Source organism: Zootoca vivipara, chromosome 14 (assembly GCF_965207765.1).
Source record: "Zootoca vivipara chromosome 14, rZooViv2.hap1.1, whole genome shotgun sequence".
Lineage (NCBI taxonomy): Eukaryota > Metazoa > Chordata > Lepidosauria > Squamata > Lacertidae > Zootoca > Zootoca vivipara.
The window spans coordinates 43,163,822-43,181,903 of record NC_142597.1 but is presented as its reverse complement, the minus strand read 5'-3'; the positions used below and the strand labels follow the sequence as shown (position 1 = coordinate 43,181,903).

General features: G+C 47.4%; 1 protein-coding gene across 1 annotated transcript in view; it reads left to right on the top strand.

Annotated features, from left to right (window-relative positions):
- NXN (nucleoredoxin) overlaps positions 1-18,082 on the top strand; it is a 68,660-nt gene that overhangs the window by 24,663 nt on the left and 25,915 nt on the right. The window contains exon 2 of the mRNA XM_035139959.3: positions 17,922-18,039. Coding sequence (XP_034995850.1) covers positions 17,922-18,039 — 118 coding nt within the window. The remainder of the gene's footprint in view (positions 1-17,921; positions 18,040-18,082) is intronic.

Here is an 18,082-nt window from a genome sequence, read left to right as displayed (position 1 = left end):
GGGCTCATCTTTCGTTTATTATTTCGCTTAATTGAATTTTAAGCCCCTGCGCTTTTCAACCTGGTGTCTTCACCCTGGGCCCTGCAAGAGTCAGGTTTTTCTTTTTCTTTTTTCTTTTTTAAGGGAGTGAGGGAGAGAAATTTATTTATTTATGCCCTGACAGGCTGTGTCAGGGAGGAAATTGAGTGAAGCTTCGTTGTGAAGAGAAAATTCTTGACATGGCCATATTTTTTTTGGATGGCGTTCATATTTCAGCCGGACAAAGGCGACGGCGTTTCCTGAAGAGGCAGTTAAAATATCTGTGGTTGTGTCTGTCGTGGTGGTGGTGGTGTGTGTGTGTATATATATATATATATATATATATATATGCCAGAAAACATGGATTTCGGTGAGGGAACAGATTGGTTTTGTGGCGACTGTGTGCTTAAGGGCTGGTTTGGGCTCTTTTCCTTGACAAATTAAGGGCAGAAGCTGGTTGAGGTTTGAGGAGGGTTTCTCCTCAAAATGTCACCCCTGCACCGAGTTTTCCTCAGAGAGAGAAAAAGGGGTTGATGGAGAGAGAAAGGTGTGGGGAGAAGTGGGTAACTGGGAGAGAAACAGGTGACTTCTCTCTAAGGGGTGACATTAAAAAGTGGTTGATGGAAAGAAGTGTGAGAGAAAAAGGATGGGGGGGGGCGAAGAAGGGGTGATGGTGAAAGGGAAAAGAGAGAAGGGGTGAGAGAGAAAGAGTTGATGGAGAGAGGAGGACAGAGAAAAGGGATAACAAAGGGAGAGAGAGAGAAAAAAGGGGTGACAGAAAAGAGTGAATAGAAAGAAAAAGGGATGATGGAAGAGGAGAAAAAAGGGAGTGACGGAAAGAAGGGGTGATGCGGAGGGAGAAAAAAAAAGGGGGTGACCAAGAGACAGAAAATGAGATGGTGGAATAATAGAAAGGGGTGTCCCTGCCCTGTGATATTGCGCACTCCTGCCTTTGGCCCTCCTCGCTATCAGCATGTGGCCCTCAACAGAACAATAAAGGCGGAGGGGGTTGTCCACCTCTGGTACAAGAGGTGCCATTACGTGTCAAGTTTCCTTCCCGCCTGTCCCCTTGGGAGCAACACGCAGGATGAGCCATTGTTTTGCCTCCGTGTTACTGCGGTGGTCCGGGTGGCTGAGGGGAGGGCGAAGGGAGGCCGTTTCCTGAGGTGGTTTCTTTCATGTCAGACTCGGAGCTGCTGCTTTTTACGAGCGAGCCGGAAGCATGCGAAGTGGTTTTTATGGCCCTTCAGATCCTCCAGGGAGCGGGGAGGGAATGGCTCTCTGGGCACACCTTAGCCCTCCGGCAGAAAAAACAAACAAAAACACATCCGTTAGCATCTCCCAGCACCGCGGCTGAGGAAATTCCTTCTCTGATCCTCAAATTTGGCACGGGAGAGAGAAAGGGTGAAGCTTTCCTAAGCCATCGAACCCGTTTTCAAGTCAGTTTTGCTGACAGGTGACGGCGGGACCAGGTTCAAATCCCCTCTTGGCCACTTATTGATGGCATCCGTATGCCGCCATTTTCTCCAAGGAGCTCGAGGTGACTGTACATAGTTATCCCCCTCCTCGTTTAATTCGCACAACAACCCTGTGAAGTAGGCTGTGCCGGGAGAGGACATGACTGGCCCCAGTGCCACAGCCAGTGAGATTCATGGCTGAGAGGAGATTTGAACCCTGGGACTCTAACCGCTACACCACACTGTGCTGGCCATGATGCTGGCTGTGTGACTCTCAGCCATCTTTCAGCCTAGCCTGCCTTGCAGGGTTGTTGAGAGGACAAAATACAGGGTAACCCATGCACCGTGCCAAGCTTTCCTTGGGGTGGAAATGTAGTGCGTAAAACGTAGGTGAAAATGGTACATGAAAAGGACGGGTTGCAGGCTGATTATTGGGGTAGAAAATGCAGGTTGGGAACGTTATGGCAAAATATGACTCGCTAATTTTCCAGTTTCCCTTCCCAGTTAGCAGCAACATAATTAATTTCGTAGTGTGAAAGAGTGAGAATTATCCACCTTCAAAGGGCCCTAACTAATTCTTCTTCTTCCCACCCTACCGACTGGGTTGCCCCATCCACTCTGGCCCCTTCCAACATAATATAAAAACACAGTGAGACATTAAACATAAAAAACTTCCCGATTCAGGGCTGCATTCAGATGCCTTTTAAAAGTCAAATAGATGTTTATTTCCTTGACATTTGATAGGAGGGCATTCCCCAATATGGGCACCACTACTGAGAAGGCCCTGTGCCCGGTTCACTGTAACTTCATATCCCGCAGTGAGGGAACTGCCAGAAGGTCCTCAGAGCTGGACCTCAATGTCCAGACTGAGTGATGGGGCTGGAGACACTCCTTCAGGTATACAGGGCCAAAGCCGTTTAGGACTTTAAAGGTCAGCACCAACACTTTGAACTGTGCTCAGAAAAGTACTGAGAGCCAGTGTAGATATTTTAGGACCTACAGCAGCAACTCACGCAGAGACACAAGGGGCAACCTCTGCTGCTGCGCCTGTCAATTGAAAGTGGTTACATGATCCAACGGCACTTGATGCAGAAGATAAAGATCCATTACCTGCCTTGCTCCCAGCAGACACTGACTGAAAGAAGGGAAGCCCAGAGTAGTAGATCATACAGAGACACAGTGGGCAACCTGCATCTGGATAGATTCTTTCGGCTTTTTTATTTTAAAAAACAAAAACAAAACCTCAGCTTTTGTTTGGTTCACATTCATGCACTTCTTGTGGTGGTGGTTCTCTTGCAGCCCTGACACACACTTTAGGGGTGACTGAGTTAAAGGGGAGAGCACATCTATAGGCAAAGCTGTACCCCATATATTTGTGGTAGGGTGGATCTCTGGCATTTTTTTTGCAACAGGACCTCTTTTTCCCCTTTTCCTTTTTTCAAACAGACGTCTCGCTCTGTTGCTGGCTTGCTGGGAGCCTCTGCCAAGAATGCAAATAATTAGAGCAAATTAAACCCAAACTTCTTTTTTTCTGCCTGAGCATGTCCTAACTTAACATCTGCTGAATGTACAAGAAATCCTGTAAGCCTGGACAGGAGCAGAGATGGCTGAGGGAGGTGGGGGGGGGGGTGAAAAGTGGGAAGGGCGGGTGGCAAACATCAAAAGGCCTGCAGGCATCTCAGGAACTTGCTCTGAGACTCCGTGCCTGAGATGGTAGAATCCTGAGGTGTGAGAGTAGGACTGAACCACGTTAGACCACGAGTGTGTGATGTGCGTTATTGTTGAACTGCCCTCTGCTTTAATGGAACATCCTGCAAATTAAAAATGAACTATACCCCTTGAAAAAAGAGTACTTCCTGCATTTTTTTTTAAGCAACAGAAAGCTGTTGTGGAGTGGTGTTAAAGAGTGTTGAACCTAGGGCCTCTGAGACCTGAGTCCCCATTCGGCCAAGATGCTGAGTTGGGGTGACCTTTAGCCAGTCACTTTCTCTCACCCTCTCCTACCTCGCAGGGTTGTGAGGATTGAATGGGAGAGGGGGGAACCCTCACAGCTGTGTCATGGAACAGCAGTGTACAAACGCCTAAATAAGTGATATAGAGCATTATTGGATCAGTAAAGGTGAAATGAGAGGTCTTGATGGGGGAATGGTGACCTCTTGAAATATTGTTTTCCTCACCACCACCACCACCCACAACTCAGAGCTGATTTTACCCTTCTTTGATCTTAGCTGTGTCCTGTGTAATGTATACTAGTCATGAGGTGTAAATGGAACCTCCAGCTTCAGAAGCAGTTTATCCCCGAGTCCCGGTTGCTGGGAAACAACAGCTGAAGATGGCTATTGCCTTCATGTCCTACAGTGATCCAGGATGTTGAAAACTCTTGATTCTATTTCTGCAGCAGGGTCTCCATCTTCAGCATCTTAGAGCTGCCCAGACAGCATGAAACGGGAGCTTTTTAGCCTCTGAGAAGTCAGTCTCCTTTTCCTTTGTATTGATTGGAATCAATCAGAGTGAAAAGAGGTGAACCAGTCACTGAGGATGAGCTCCTAGGGTCACTCTGGAGATGGTGCAGGGGAAGAACACGGAGAAGGAGTTGTTCTGTACTCTCCAAACCTAAGCATTTAGGAGCACTGCAAACACAAGGGGCTTCTGTTTCAAGGGAATGGCGAGTGCAAGTTCTGTTCCCTACAAGGGAATTTCATGGAAAACACAACTTGAGTCCCACCGAAAGAAGATATTAGATCACTTCAATAGTGATGCAATAGAAGATATTAGATCATTTCCCTGTGTGACTGCACAGAAAACAGTATATCTAGCTGAAAGGCAACAAACATATGGAGATCTGCACCAAGCATTGCAATGCACCCCTAATTATTATAATTATTAGAGATTTTTATAAACTTAGAAGGGGCAAGGCTGTGACTATCGTGAATGGACCCTGCACTACTGAATTTGCCACTACACTACTGATGTCCTGATTGTGAGCTTCCCGAGACTGGGGGATCTGCCTGTCCAGTCTGGGAATAGAATAGAAAGCTGAATTTTTATCTGATTCAGCCAGGCTCTCTGTAATGTCCTTTTTATTGCCTCATTCTCTCCGGCCACTGCTGAGTTTGAGTTCCTCCCTGTTCCGGTAAGCGGGAGATTTCTTCTCCTTCCTTTTTAGAACAGAGGCTGACAGCTTTGTTTTGAAAAGCGCTAGCAGGATTTTCTGTGGGCTTTGGACTCATGTCAGCTCGTTTCCTTCTCGGCCCGCCAACCCAGGGATCTCCATAGCCAACAACTACTGTATCACGGTGCATTGTTCCTCCTTGGCAAATGAGGTTGGTTTTTTTAAAATCATGGTTGGGAATCAAGAAAGGGTGGAACTTTCCCACCTTTTTCAGGCCCTGCTGATATATTTTGATTGGCTAGATTCCAGCAAGGAATCCTGATTGGCTGGTTTCTAGCTTGGCTCCCTGATTGGCTGGTTCCTAGTTTGGCTCCCTGATTGGCTAGGAGGCTTATATAAGTGTTCTTAACTCTGGAGAAATTTCTAGGCTTGAACAGGTGACAATTACCTCTTTCTTAAATCCAATGTGAGGTAGGATCTCAACGTCTTATTGATGATGACACACTTGTAATGTACTTTTGTCTTTCCCTTTCCCAGTTTGCAACACCCTTGTGAAGTAGGCTGGTTTGTTCTCCATTTTACAGGTTGAAAATGGAGAAGGAAGGATAGCCAGTGCATTAAATGGTACAGTCCTTCTTTGGAATTGTACCACTTCAGAATTTAAGTAGGAGATGCAGATTCCTGTTGTGTTGTTCGTCTGGTGTCCTTGGGTACATTTTATTTTATTGTTGGGAACACTCAGCTAGGCTCAAGGTAAAGCAAACAAACAAACAAAAACAGCTGTTCTAGTTTAAATAGTGAAAAGAGAGGAAACTTACAAAATCTTTGCTATTCTGGTCACATTTCTGTGACCCAGGAGGACCAGAAGTTACCTAGAAGCACTTGGATTTCCTGATAAAATTATGTTCTGGGAATAATTAATGTCTTAATGATCCCCAAATAGCTGTGGTCAGGGTAGCAAAAACATAAACAAAACAACTGTGGTTCTTTCCCCCACAGAACAGAAGAGACTCCCTTATACAAAGTCAGACCAGGGTTGTCTGCACTGACTGGCAGCAGCTCTCCAGGTTTTCAGATGGGGGGACATACCCAGCCCTATGTGGAGATACAAAGGTTTGAACCTGGGACCTTCTCTGTGCTGCATCCCTGAGCTACAGCTGTTCCCCTGAAATGAACCATGGTTCTTTGTTAAAGACTGATTGATTGGGAATATAGGAAGCTGCCTTATAGTCAGTCAGACCTGTGACCTTCTGTACACAAGGCAAATGCTTTTCCACTGAGCTATGTCCCTTTCCCTCAATATTCCAGTTACAGAGCCAAATCAAACTCTGAAATCCTGTGTGTGTGTGTGTGTGTGTGTTCCCCCCCCCCCAATAAATTTCGATGCTCTGAGTGTAGCCTGTGGGTGTTACCGGTCAGTTTCTGCCGCGGGGCTGCAGTTTCCCCCCACTCTTCTTCTCGGTGGTAGGCCTGTCTCTTTTTGCTAGCAGGTGAGTTTAGAGCCAGCTGCGGATCCTGCCTTTTCAGAGGCCCTTTTGAGCTTGAAAGGAGGGAATGGGGATAAAGAGAAACGAAGCACAGCGGGGATGAATGAACTTGCCCTACTTTGAACAAAAGCCTCCCTCGCTTACTCCCACTGTTGCATTTGAAGGGAAAGATGTTCGTTGCACAAAACGCCTCCTTTGCTACGCAGTGAATTCTGATGCAGGAAGATGGTGGTCGGGAACTGCTTTGGCAAGCTCTGAGGGTCCAGTTCTTTTATATAATGTATATAAAAAAAATTGCATTCATAACCCCACTGTGTTCTCCAGGGTGGTGGATGTGGTTCTCTTCCTTCCCATTTTATTCTCACAACAACCCCGTGAGAAGGTGAGGCTGTGAGGTTGGTGAGGCTGAGGGACAGTGAGGGGCCCAAGGTCACCCAGCAAGTTGCGTGGCCGAGTGGGCATTTGAACTCTGGCCTCCCAGATCTTTCAGTGCAGGGGACTCCCATAGATTGCACTGTTCCTCCCAGACACTTTTCATGCGCTTCTAAACCAGACCTCTGGTAAATGTCCTTCTTGTCTAGAGAAGGATTTGTCAGGAAACGTCACCCTGTCCTGATAAAAGCCAAGGGTGGGTGGGGATTAGACCAGAATCCCCTTCTGATGACAGACTGCCTTTGAAAAACCCACCATAATATAATCTCTCTCTTTCAATTAACTTAAATGAAGCTTCCTCATCTTGATTCCCTTTGGAGAGGCTCTAGACCAGGCATCCTCAAACTTCGGCCCTCCAGATGTTTTGGACTACAATTCCCATCTTCCCGGACCATTGGTCCTGTTAGCTAGGGATGATGGGAGTTGTAGGCCAAAACATCTGGAGGGCCGCAGTTTGGGGGTGCCTGCTCTAGACTCGAGCTAAGTTGTTCCCCAGATTTTTCCTCTGCAGAATCAGGTGGGTGCTTGCACCACAAAGTGGGGTGTTCACCTGGGGGGTCCAAAATGAGTTTGATCTAAATCTTGACCATCCCCTGTTTGCTTCCATGAGAAGGGGGAACGGAATATTTTACTGGTTTTGAGAGAAGGAAATTTTGCTTTAAAGTGGGTGAGTACATGAGAATCACTGAGTTTGTTTATATATATATAACCACCTTTTAATAAGCCTCCTTATACAGGAGGCGCTAACTGCTGTTATTCTTTTAAACCCATAGCTGTTCTGACAAATCCAGATCTTGGATCCTGGGGGCCTCTGGAGTCAAGGGAACGGGCTGGGATCCAGCACGCCAGACAGTGTCTGGATGCATTCAATAGACCTTCTGGCTCCAACTGTTGCCTGCCTGCTTTTCTGCTATAGGTTGGGATTGTCAGAGCTTGCAATAGCCTCTTAGAATCCGGAATGTACTGACTTTAATTATCTTTGGGGGGAGGGGAGGGGAACGGGGAGAGAGACAGAGAGAGAGAATTGTAGCTTCTCCCCGGTTCCTCCAGACCTGGGTATTTTATATCTGAAAATTTAAGGGGTTAGCTGTCAGTTCACCCTTGGATCTTGGGGAGTTTTGCTTCCCTGTGCTCAATCAGACCTTGGAGGCTGGCTATATTTTAAAAAGTGGCCTGTGCTTGCCTGTGACAAGTACCAATTGCCTCCCAAGTAACCAGGCTAGGAATATGTTTGTAATATCTGAATGTGGGGACTTTCTCGCTAGATCAGGGGGAAAAAGTCAATCTGAATGTTCTGGCAAAATAAAAAGATTCCTTCAGTAGCACCTTAAAGACCAACTAAGTTTTTATTTTGGTATGAGCTTTCGTGTGCATGCACACTTCTTCAGATACACTGAAACAGAAGAGCCAGACCCTTATGTATATTCAGAGGGTGGTAGTGGTGGGTGGGAATGGGTGATGGGCTGATAGGAGTGGTAAACCTGTTGATGGCTGTTAACGACTGCTGATGACTGCAATATGTCCTGGGGGGGGGAGCAAGGGCTGAGGCGCTAAAGAAAGCTTGATCATGCATTCTGGAACCTTCAATCTGAGGACCACATTTCTATCTGGGAAACCTTCCAAGGGTCATATGCCAGTGGTGGGCAGGGTCAGAGGGGAAAGTGGGTGCAGCAGTGAAGGTAAACATCTACCTTTGTGCATTGGGCTACTTTCTATACACGCTCCTTCTAGGTCTGCTCCATGGCGTTTCTTTTCTTATGTAGTTAACATCCTGGGTCAGCACCTCCACGCATCAGCATTGGTGACCACACACTTGAGGTGGTAGATGATTTAGTCTACCTGGGCTCCACCATAACCAGCAACTTCTCTGTTGATGGTGAGCTGGACAAGTGTATTGGCAAGACAGCTACGGCAACAGGTCGCTTCTCCAAAAGGGTATGGGAGAATGTGATGCTGGTGACCAATAGCAAGATGAAGCTCTACTAGGCTTGCGTTTTGAGCATGCTGCTTTATGGAGATGAGTTGTGGGCAACTTACACCCACCAGGAGCGATGCCTCAAGCCCTTTCACATCAGGAAGATTTTGAGCATCACAGGGCAGGGCAGAGTCTCAGACAAAGATGTGCTCTCCCAAGCCCACATTCCCAGCATGTTTGCAGTCCTGTCTCAGCGACGTCTACGCTGGCTTGGTCATGTTCACAGAATGGAAGATGGCAGGATCCCCAAGGACATGCTTCAGGCACCAGGCCCGTAGGCAGACCAACTCTGCGCTGCAGAAATGTCTGCAAACGTGACACGAAGGCTGGCAACATCAACCCTGCCCTGTGGGATTCCCTTGCAGACGACCACAGTGCCTGGAGACAGGCAGTCAGGTCATGTATCTGTAGCAGTGACCGGAGGAGAAATGACTGCAGGGAGGAGCGCAAAGAGAAGAAACGGCGTGGTGCATCTGCAGCAGCACAACTGGACGCCTTCCTCTGCCCCAGCTGCAACAAAACATGTCTCTCCTATATCAGTCTCTTCAGCCACAACCTGCCAACACTTTGACTTCTACTTTTTATACGACTTGTGGAAAATGGTGTGGAAATCTTGTTTTTCAGATTAATAGGGAGGGGGGAAGAGAGGAAACTTCATTTCTTCTGTAATACTTTCCTTTTTTTAAAAAAATATTTTTATTAATTTTCCAATTAAAACCAATTATATCACATTCAATATTTCAAATTATACACATATATATATCAATCAAACCGAATGTTATGCCAAATCATCTAAAGAATTTTTTATTTGGGTTCCCATGCTTCAAGAAATTGGGAATTCCTCGCAACTGTCCACTGCCGTCTTTTTTCTAAAGTTCAAATCGTCTTCCAAGTTCATAATAATCCAGATCTTCCCCTTACAGTCACATAGATGTTTTCCACTTTCATCCGATTGTTTCCCAGCTGCTGAGATAAATATCAAACAAAGTTTCACAGATGTTCTTTCTCCTGTGTGAGTTAATCAGTCCAGCCTCCCCATAAATCTTCTTAATGGAGCTCCCTGTTGCGTCGAAGCAGCTAGAAGCAGCGCCATCTTAAAAAGCTCAAATCACTTTCGTTTTCTCTCATAGCCATGAAGATTTACGATCATTATAGAATTTACAGCTTTTCCAGGCAGGAGACCCAAACATCAAACCATAAACTCTTGGTAAATTAATGGATCTCCTTGCCCTATAGCTGAACTTAGCTTCAGGTCGCTGCTCCAATTTAAAGTGCGTCACAGCTCATAAATCCTCCGAACGCGTCCAGAACTCCTTCCGTCCGACTAGGGGGGGGCTTTTCTCATCGGCAACTCCACATCTTTAAAAAATATGCTCAGTAACAACAGTTATAAAGTTCAACTCACACAGTCTTTTGCTTCTCTTTCACTCCAAACAAGCCAGGACATCGCGTCCGGGAAGGTACGAGGCAACAATATGAAGAAAAAAAATAAAAACTCACTTCCCTTATCGCTCCGTCCCCATCAATCCTTCTTCCAGATGCAGTACAATCTTTGACTCCTCTCCCTCAGCAGCATAAATTTCTCAGCAGTAAACAGCGCTTCTTCCCCTCCTTCTGAAGTATGTCCATAGATTTAAACCTAATTATCTTCTTTAACCATGGAAATCCCCGCCATGCAGATTAGCGTCCGGGAGTCCTGGCCCTCGTAAGTGCTCAGCCCAAGCTCCCCCCACTCCAAAAACAGTCGGAGTGGGTCTGGGGGCATCGCGGGCCAGCGGCCCCTCTCCGTAACCCCCGGAGAGGGTAGGGGGTTGCCATTTACTCCCCTAGCAACCGCCAAATTCCTTACGAAGGTCAGAGAGATGGAAAACAGGTCCGCCATTCCTGCAGGCGGAAACCGGAACCCTCTTCTGTAATACTTTCCAACTTAGGAGTCAATCCAGAGAAACTCAAGGCTTTTCAGGACACACAACCCAACGCACTTGTGGAACTCATTGCTGCAACATGTGGGGAACATTGCCAGGTTTAGATGGCTTTCAGAGGCAAAGATGGAGGAGGAGAAGCCTCTTCAACAGCTACTAGTCACAATGGCTATGTGGAACCTCCCAGTTCAGGAGCAGTCTATCCCTGAATTTACCCGTTGAATCACAAATGGGGAAAGGGCTATTGTTGCGCTCATGTCACTCTGTGAGAACAGGATGTTGGAGTTCAACAGCCTTTGGGTCTGATCCAGCAATGTTATTCTTTCATTATTGCGGGGGTCCACAGAAGTTTTCAAGATGCATCTGCAGTTTCTTTTCTGCCTTTGAGGCCATCAGTGCGCTGCTCTGTGATGATATTGACCTTGAGTGTAGGCCAGGTGCATTTCTTATGGACTAGAAACATTTGCAGATTTTCTCTACCTCCTCTGGAGGATTTTGTGAAGGTTGTGAAGTCTAGGAAGATTCAGGGGATTGGCCTGCAGCGCTGCGGCTTGGCTTGCTGAGTCTCCAAAAAGAATTATCCACGGTACTTTTGATTCTCCTTTTCCAGCCCTCCATAAATCTCCCCTTGTATCCTACACTGGAGCGGATGCCGAAAGCCTCTGTTAAATCAGACACAAGCGGAAAGGCCCCATTCAGCCACCTGGCCTGGCCTGGCCTTCTCTCTCTCTCTCTCTCTCTCTCTCTCTCTCTCTCTCTCTCTCTCTCTCTCTCTCTCTCTCTCGACTGGCTTTGGGCTTACTAGGCATCCCTCCAAGTTGTAAAGCCAAGGTCCCCAGGGAGGGCATCTGTCAGCCCCCTGCCCTCCCCGTCTAGGCCTTCCCAACTCTGCGGCAGGTGGCATTAAACCCTCGCAAAGAGTCCCGCTGCAAACGGATCATCGGGGCCAGTGAGACTCCCCTCTTTGCTTCCCAGGGACGTTGTCCTCTGCCCACCAACCCCGCTATTGTGTCCTTCCCTCCCGAGAAGCGACCCTGGTTGGCAACGAGCAGCCGCCACCACCTCCCCGTCCTAAGACGCCACATTCCTGCTTAATTGGCTAATGCTTTTCTGTTTACCTTTGGTTTGTTATGACAAATCGGACTGATTTTTCCTGGCGCTTGCTGCAGTGGTATCCAAACAAATCAAAAGAAAACGGTGTGTGGAGCCAAGTTCACTGTGATACATGGAGGGGGTGTGTTTGTGCACACGTGCAGAGGAGAGGGGGGGCTAAGTCTGTTTCTTATTTTCTTCTTGTTGTTGTTTACACACCACCATGGGTGTTTGTGATTCATGTTGTGGCTACGATCTCCAGAGCCATTTCCTGGGGAAAGGCCCCTTGGCTTACTTTCTCTCTGTGTTTTCTACCCGACACGGGCAGCTTACATGCTCTGCTATGCACTTTTTATTTGCTTACTACATTCCCTCCAAGGAGCTCAAGGTGGCGTACAGGGTTCTCCCCGTCCTCGTTTAATCCCCAGAACAACCCTGTGAGCAGGATGGCTGAGAGAGACAGTGACTGCCCCCAAGGTCATACCCAGGGAGCTTCGTGGCCGAGTGGGGGATTTGAACCCTGATCTCCGATGTCCTAGTCCAGCACTCTAACCATTACACCACACTTGCAACCAGCCCAGAATCTGCCGTCATCCTCATCCTCCTTAATCTGATTGCCCCCTCCCATAGAACTCAGCTGGAAGCAGTATGGGGGCAAAACCAGACTGAGTTGGCTCTGCCTATCATTGTCTCTTGACTCCGCCTACTGTTGGGCTGGTGCAGCAATATAACAAGGGTTGAATTTCCCAGGCATATTGGCCATCGGAAACAGCGGAAAGCGGAAAGATTTCGCTTGCAAAAGAAAAAGGTCAGCAATTGTGTTGTGTCCCAGATTTTCACTTTTTGAAATATGGCAACCCTAATACAACTGCTAGCACATTTACCAAACTAAGCAGGGTTTGGTATGGTTTCAGATTGGATGGGGGACTGCGTCCTGAGATTCCTGGGAGCCGTAGTTTGTAAAGGGTGCAGAGAGTCGTTAAAGCCGGCATACAGCTTCTGGGTCATGTGGCCAGCATGACTAAGCCGCTTCTGGCGAACCAGAGCAGCGCACGGAAATGCCGTTTACCTTCCCGCCGGAGCGGTACCTATTTATCTACTTGCACTTTGACGTGCTTTTGAACTGCTAGGTGGGCAGGAGAGAGAGTGGGTAGGAGACGTCAATTTACCTCCCAGAGCTACAGTTCCCAGCGTTTCCTGTGACGAGGGATCTTTAAATCGTTCTGGGAATTGTGTCTCTGCGAGGGGAGTTGAGGTGCCTCCTCACAACTCCCAGCACCCTTAGCAAACTGCAGCTCCCAGAATCATTTGGGGGGGGGGAAGCCATGGGTGTTTAAAGTGGCATCATTTAAAACGTGGTGTGAATGTGGGCCAAGACGCCAATCCTAACCTCTCTTGCCTGGCATGTTTAAAGGGAACGCTAGCTTGTTAAGGAGACCTACACTAACCTTGTGAATGTAGCCTTTGTTGGACAGAACCCTTCTCCCAAATTCCTCCCCTACCCCTCTCTCCATTTGATTCTCCTGGCCTCTCCTTCCACACCCAAGTGTCCCTTCACCCTTTTTCTTTTCTGGAGTTGTGTTTTTCTTTCCTCGTTGAAGCTGGCTGGCTCTTCCTAAGCTCCCCACCCCGTTTGCCCTATCTGGGTTTTGTCAGCAGGCAAGATCTCTGGCCATCTCCTCGGAGGTCTCTGGACATCTTGATGAGACCAAATCCTCTTTCTCCCGCATGGCCAGTGATGATTGCTGCAAAGAGAATTAACAGAAGAAAAGATCTGTTACCATTATGGTTAAGCTCTGCCCCCACCCCCACCAGCACACAAAAAAAAGCCTCTTGTGAAGCTTGAAAACAGCTGAACTTTCATTCCAAAGCAGCAAGGCACCTCTGTGCTTTCTCTCTTCCCCCCACCCCCAAAAATGTTTCTTTAAATGTTTATTTCAAAGAAAATTAGAAGCAGAAAAATCTCTTGCATCTGGGATAGTTCTGGAAATGGCTTTCTTGGTGTTTTTTTAAAAAAAGGGGGGGGCTCAAGGGACATGTTGGGAGAGGTAATTGCCCCTCCCTGTTACCATTTTTAAAACTTTTTTAAAAAAAATTTATACATCTACAAAAAAACACAACTTCAGTATGGACGCAAAGTCAACAATAGATATATAAAACAAAGGCTTAACGTATTTGAACGAGGAAAGGGAGAGGAGGAGGGAGGAGGAAAAATAAATAAGAGCAGATGGTTTAGGACTACAGTGTTCCTGATGATATCTGCTGGCTTAGCATACTCTTGCATTTTGTTACTGAATACCCATTTTGTGAACTACCAACGCGTCCAGCACTGGCCAACCAGATGGGGTACCTCATCTGGCCTGCGGGTGAGATTCTTAATTGTACCACCGCCCTATGGTCAAACTTTTGAGGAGTGCCTGCCCGTCAAAGTTCAGAGGGGCTCTCTGCCATTGGCACTTAGAGTGATCCCCCCACCATAGTGTAGCCGATCCCAGCTGTTTTGAGAGCCCAGCTTGTAAAGGAGTTATGTTTTACCTGCATCCCATATGATGTCAGGTGTGGGGCAGGTGAGTGTGGTTTGGGGAAAACAGCTTATTTGATTATTTAGGGCTGGAGGTTCCATGGTCTGTCTGATTGCCCAAACTCTATATAATAAATATAGAACCACATGCTATATATTTATTAATTGCATTTATGTCCCACCTGTTTGTCCAAGGAACTCATTTCATCCCCACAACAAACCTGCTCTTGTCCCAAGGTCACCCAGTGAGCTTCATAGCCGAATGGGGATTTGAACTCTGGTCTCCCAGAGCCTAGCCCGGCACTCTAACCACTGCACCACACTGGCTCTCTTTAACTACGATCCGAGGCCATGGTTTCTTTACTACGGTTCAAGCTCTTGTCGGCCCCATTGCTTGTCAGGGCTGCTGGGAGTTGTAGTCCAAAAAATCCAATGCTTTCCAGGTTGTGGAAAGCTGATATCAGTCACCAGTCTCTCTCTCACACACACACCCCTCTTTCCCCCTGTGAGACTGATACCGTCAGGATTGCACCAGCTATGAGCCTGTGGTGCTTTCAGACCATCGAGTGAGGCAAGCTACAAGAGTGTTTAGCTGTTGAAGCAATTCTTGTAGCTTAGCAACGGAAAGAGTTGGAAGTGGGGAGGGAGAAACACACCCTGTTCTCTGAGTTTTTAAAGCAATATTGGATGAGACCTTTTTTTCCTTTTTAACGGGAACAGCTAATTTTTTAAAAAAGTGCAGGAATTCCTCCAGCCTCCAGAAAAGACGGAGCGAGAGGGATCTTGGCATCCCTCTAGTATGCTCAGGGAACAATGACGGAATAAGCCACTGGAGTTTAGGTTTTGCTGGAGGAATTCCTGCTGTGTTGTTTCCCCTCCCCCCCCCCCAAAAAAAGGTCTCTGGGGGGATTATAGTGAAAATGGCTCACCTTTAGGAATTTCAGCATGCCTTGTTTGGATCTTCCATTTTTACATATCTTAAGAGACCAAGCTAGGGTCGCTGCTAGAGACTGACAATTTGATTTACTCTTTCCGCCTTCAAAGGTAGCCCCATATGCATTGCACAGCAGTAGTCTAGCCTGGAAGTTTCCAGTGCCGTGGGTTGCTGTGGTCTGGTGGCACTAGGTGGAGGGTTGGATGGCAGTCTACCTTCCAGGGTTGCTGTAAGAACTGCTGGGAGAATTCACCCTGGAAGGCTGAGAGGAAATAACCACTGCTCATGTATTCTCTGCCATATTAATCATGACTAGAAAGTTGGACCATTTATCGAAAGCATTTATATGCCACTGCTTAGCCCAGTGATGAGCAACCTTTTGAGCCTGGTGTGTCAAAATTCGCCAAAAAAACGAGCATAACTCGGGTGGTGTGTCACTTCGAGAAAAAACCCATAATTTTGCGATATTTATAGTTTAAATATCAAAAATGTATAATTGTTTCCCCTTTAAAAAAAGGAAAAGGGGGAGGGAAAAATTATTTAAATTTTTTTTTAAAGGGAAAAAAATAAGGCAAAACCCAGAGGTCTTTCCCAGTGGGCGTCTGGGCTCAGGCCTTCCTCCAATGGGTCTGCCGCTGGGGAGGTGGGCTCGGGTTGGGCCTGTGCCGGGGCTTCCTTTTTCCTCCTCCAGCCTCCGGAGTGCCTCGAGGCTGTCCGTCAGGTTCGCGGGGTGGGGGTGGGGTCCGGCAGCTCCCCGGCTGCTGCACTGGTGGCCCCCAGTGTCTGGGCGGTGGCGGTTTTGGTGGCTCAGGAGCCCGTCCAGTGGCTTCTGCACCGCTGGTCACTTTCAGGAGCTCCACGGCTCTGTGCCAACCGCCATCTTGCCTCGCCGGAAGTCCACAAGGCCCCCAGAGATGCGTCGCCTGTGGCATTCTGCCGCCGGCCGGAAATGAGGTCTCGGCATGCAGACACGTGTCACCGAAAATGGCTATGCGTGGCTGTGCTGCAAAGCCCGGCCAAATACGACATGCTGACACACATGTCGTAGGTTCGCCATCACTGGTTTAGCCAGAAAAGCTTACAGAGCTGCTTACAGATCAGTCTAAATAACACCAGCTTGCATTCTAAAAGGATGTGACACAAAAGGAAAAAGGGATAAGGTGGGGAGAGGAAAAGGCAAGAAAGTTTATCCTTTGTTTACCCCTGCAGTAGTCGAAATGACACATACTTATTTTCATCAAGGCATCAATTCCCTTAACTTCCCCTGCCCCATGGACCATTGGAATTTTTTTTGTTCTGCGTGTTAATAACAATTGTCCTACCCTGTGCTAGATGTTGTGTGTTTGGTTTTTTTATAAAACAAAATAAAAATATTGCTGCTTTTATTTCTCGTATTTTAGTGTGTTACAATTTGAATTCCATACAATTCAGATTGTAAGTGTTATTGGCTGGCACAATGCTTTGTGGCCCGCAAGCTTCACCACGCACCAAGAGACACTGAATTGCATTGTTTGGTTGCAGCAGAGCACTTGTTTTCAGAAAGACAGCAGCTGCAGCCTCCCAGCCTAGTAAGAACTTGGGTTTGATGCAATCTCAGCATCAATCCTTTTAGTGAACGGAGCAAATGTGAAACTTATTTTCCCCACTTGATCTTCTTTCTCCACCCTCCTCCGTCTCTTCTCTCTCCCTCTCTCTGGCAAAACTGACCTTTTTTCCCCTCTTGACCCTCCTGAGATCCAGCTGCGCAGGCCCTCTCCAGCTCACTTAAGCATCTGAGCTGCTGCCACATCGCTTGACTTGCAACGGGAGGAGAAACCCGCTCGCCTGTCTCCAAGCCAAGGAAAGCTGATGCAACCCCAGCCGCCCTTCCTCTGGGTCTCAAGGGCTGCAAAGCCCGGCCAAATAAACAGAAGGCTTTAGCCGCCTTTAAGTGGACACTCTGTCCAGAGCCTTTGCAAACACATTCCGAAGCTCCTCTAAAGACTGCGGAAACTCCATAAAAAAAAACCCTTTTGGCTCTGGAAATGTTTTAAAGTGCAGGCCTGCTGTTGTCAGGGTGAGCGATTGGTCGAGTGAGGGCTGCGTTTTCAGTTTTTCAGCTTTTACGAGGTTGAACTGACCACCTGGCAGGGTTGTTGTCTTTGCTCATGAATCAATTCTGAATGAATCTGCACATGGCTCATACAATCCTTTTGGAGGAGGGTTGGTGGAAGGCCAACGTTTTAAAATGGTGCGTTTTTAAGTATCACCACCGTCCGACATGATATAATCTTATTATGCATGGCAAAGGGAGAGTGGCCAGAGAAAAGCTTGCACATAGTTAAACAATGGAGCTTGCTGCCAGACAAGGCAGTGATGGCCGCCGGCTTGGATGGCTTTGAAAGAGGATTGAACAAATTCATGGAGGATAGGCTCTTGATGGCTACTGGCTGCAAGAGCTATGCTCCACTCCCATTGCTGGAGGCAGTTAGTACATGCCTCTGAATACCAGTTGCTGCCAATAATGAGTGGGGGGAGTTGTTGTTGTGTTCAGGTTCTGCTTGTGGGCTTTCCCATTGAGGCATCTGGTTGGCCACTGTGAGAAGAGTAGGTGCGCCACTGGCCTGATCCAGCAGTTCTCTTCATTTGTTCTTTTTACCTTATTTTTTTAGAAATTAATTTATCATAACCTGGCGCCACTTGGGACATCCAAGAAGCCCAAAAGAACCCGTGTGGTTTTGAAATCATTTATTAAAATCAGCTCTGCCTTGAACAGTTCCATCTTGATTCAAAATGGCCTCTGGTTGTAACCGGAAAACCCAGTTAGGTCCCTGCCACAAGGAGCTTACAGTTTTTGAACCATGAGACAGCAACTGGGAGGAGGGAGAGTGGAAGGGGCATGACGATTCTAAATATAACTTCACTTCTTGCTTTTGCAGTTCATTACCACATCTCTCTCTCTCTTTCTCTCTCTCTTTCCCCCTCCCTCCAGTTGAAACTCTGGAACAAGTTCCGAGTGTCCAACATTCCCTCGCTGATATTTATAGATGCCACTACGGGAAAGGTTGTGTGCCGGAACGGCCTCTTGGTAATTCGAGATGACCCAGAAGGTAAGGCTGTGTGTTTAATGCTCTCGCTTGTCACGCCAAAGGA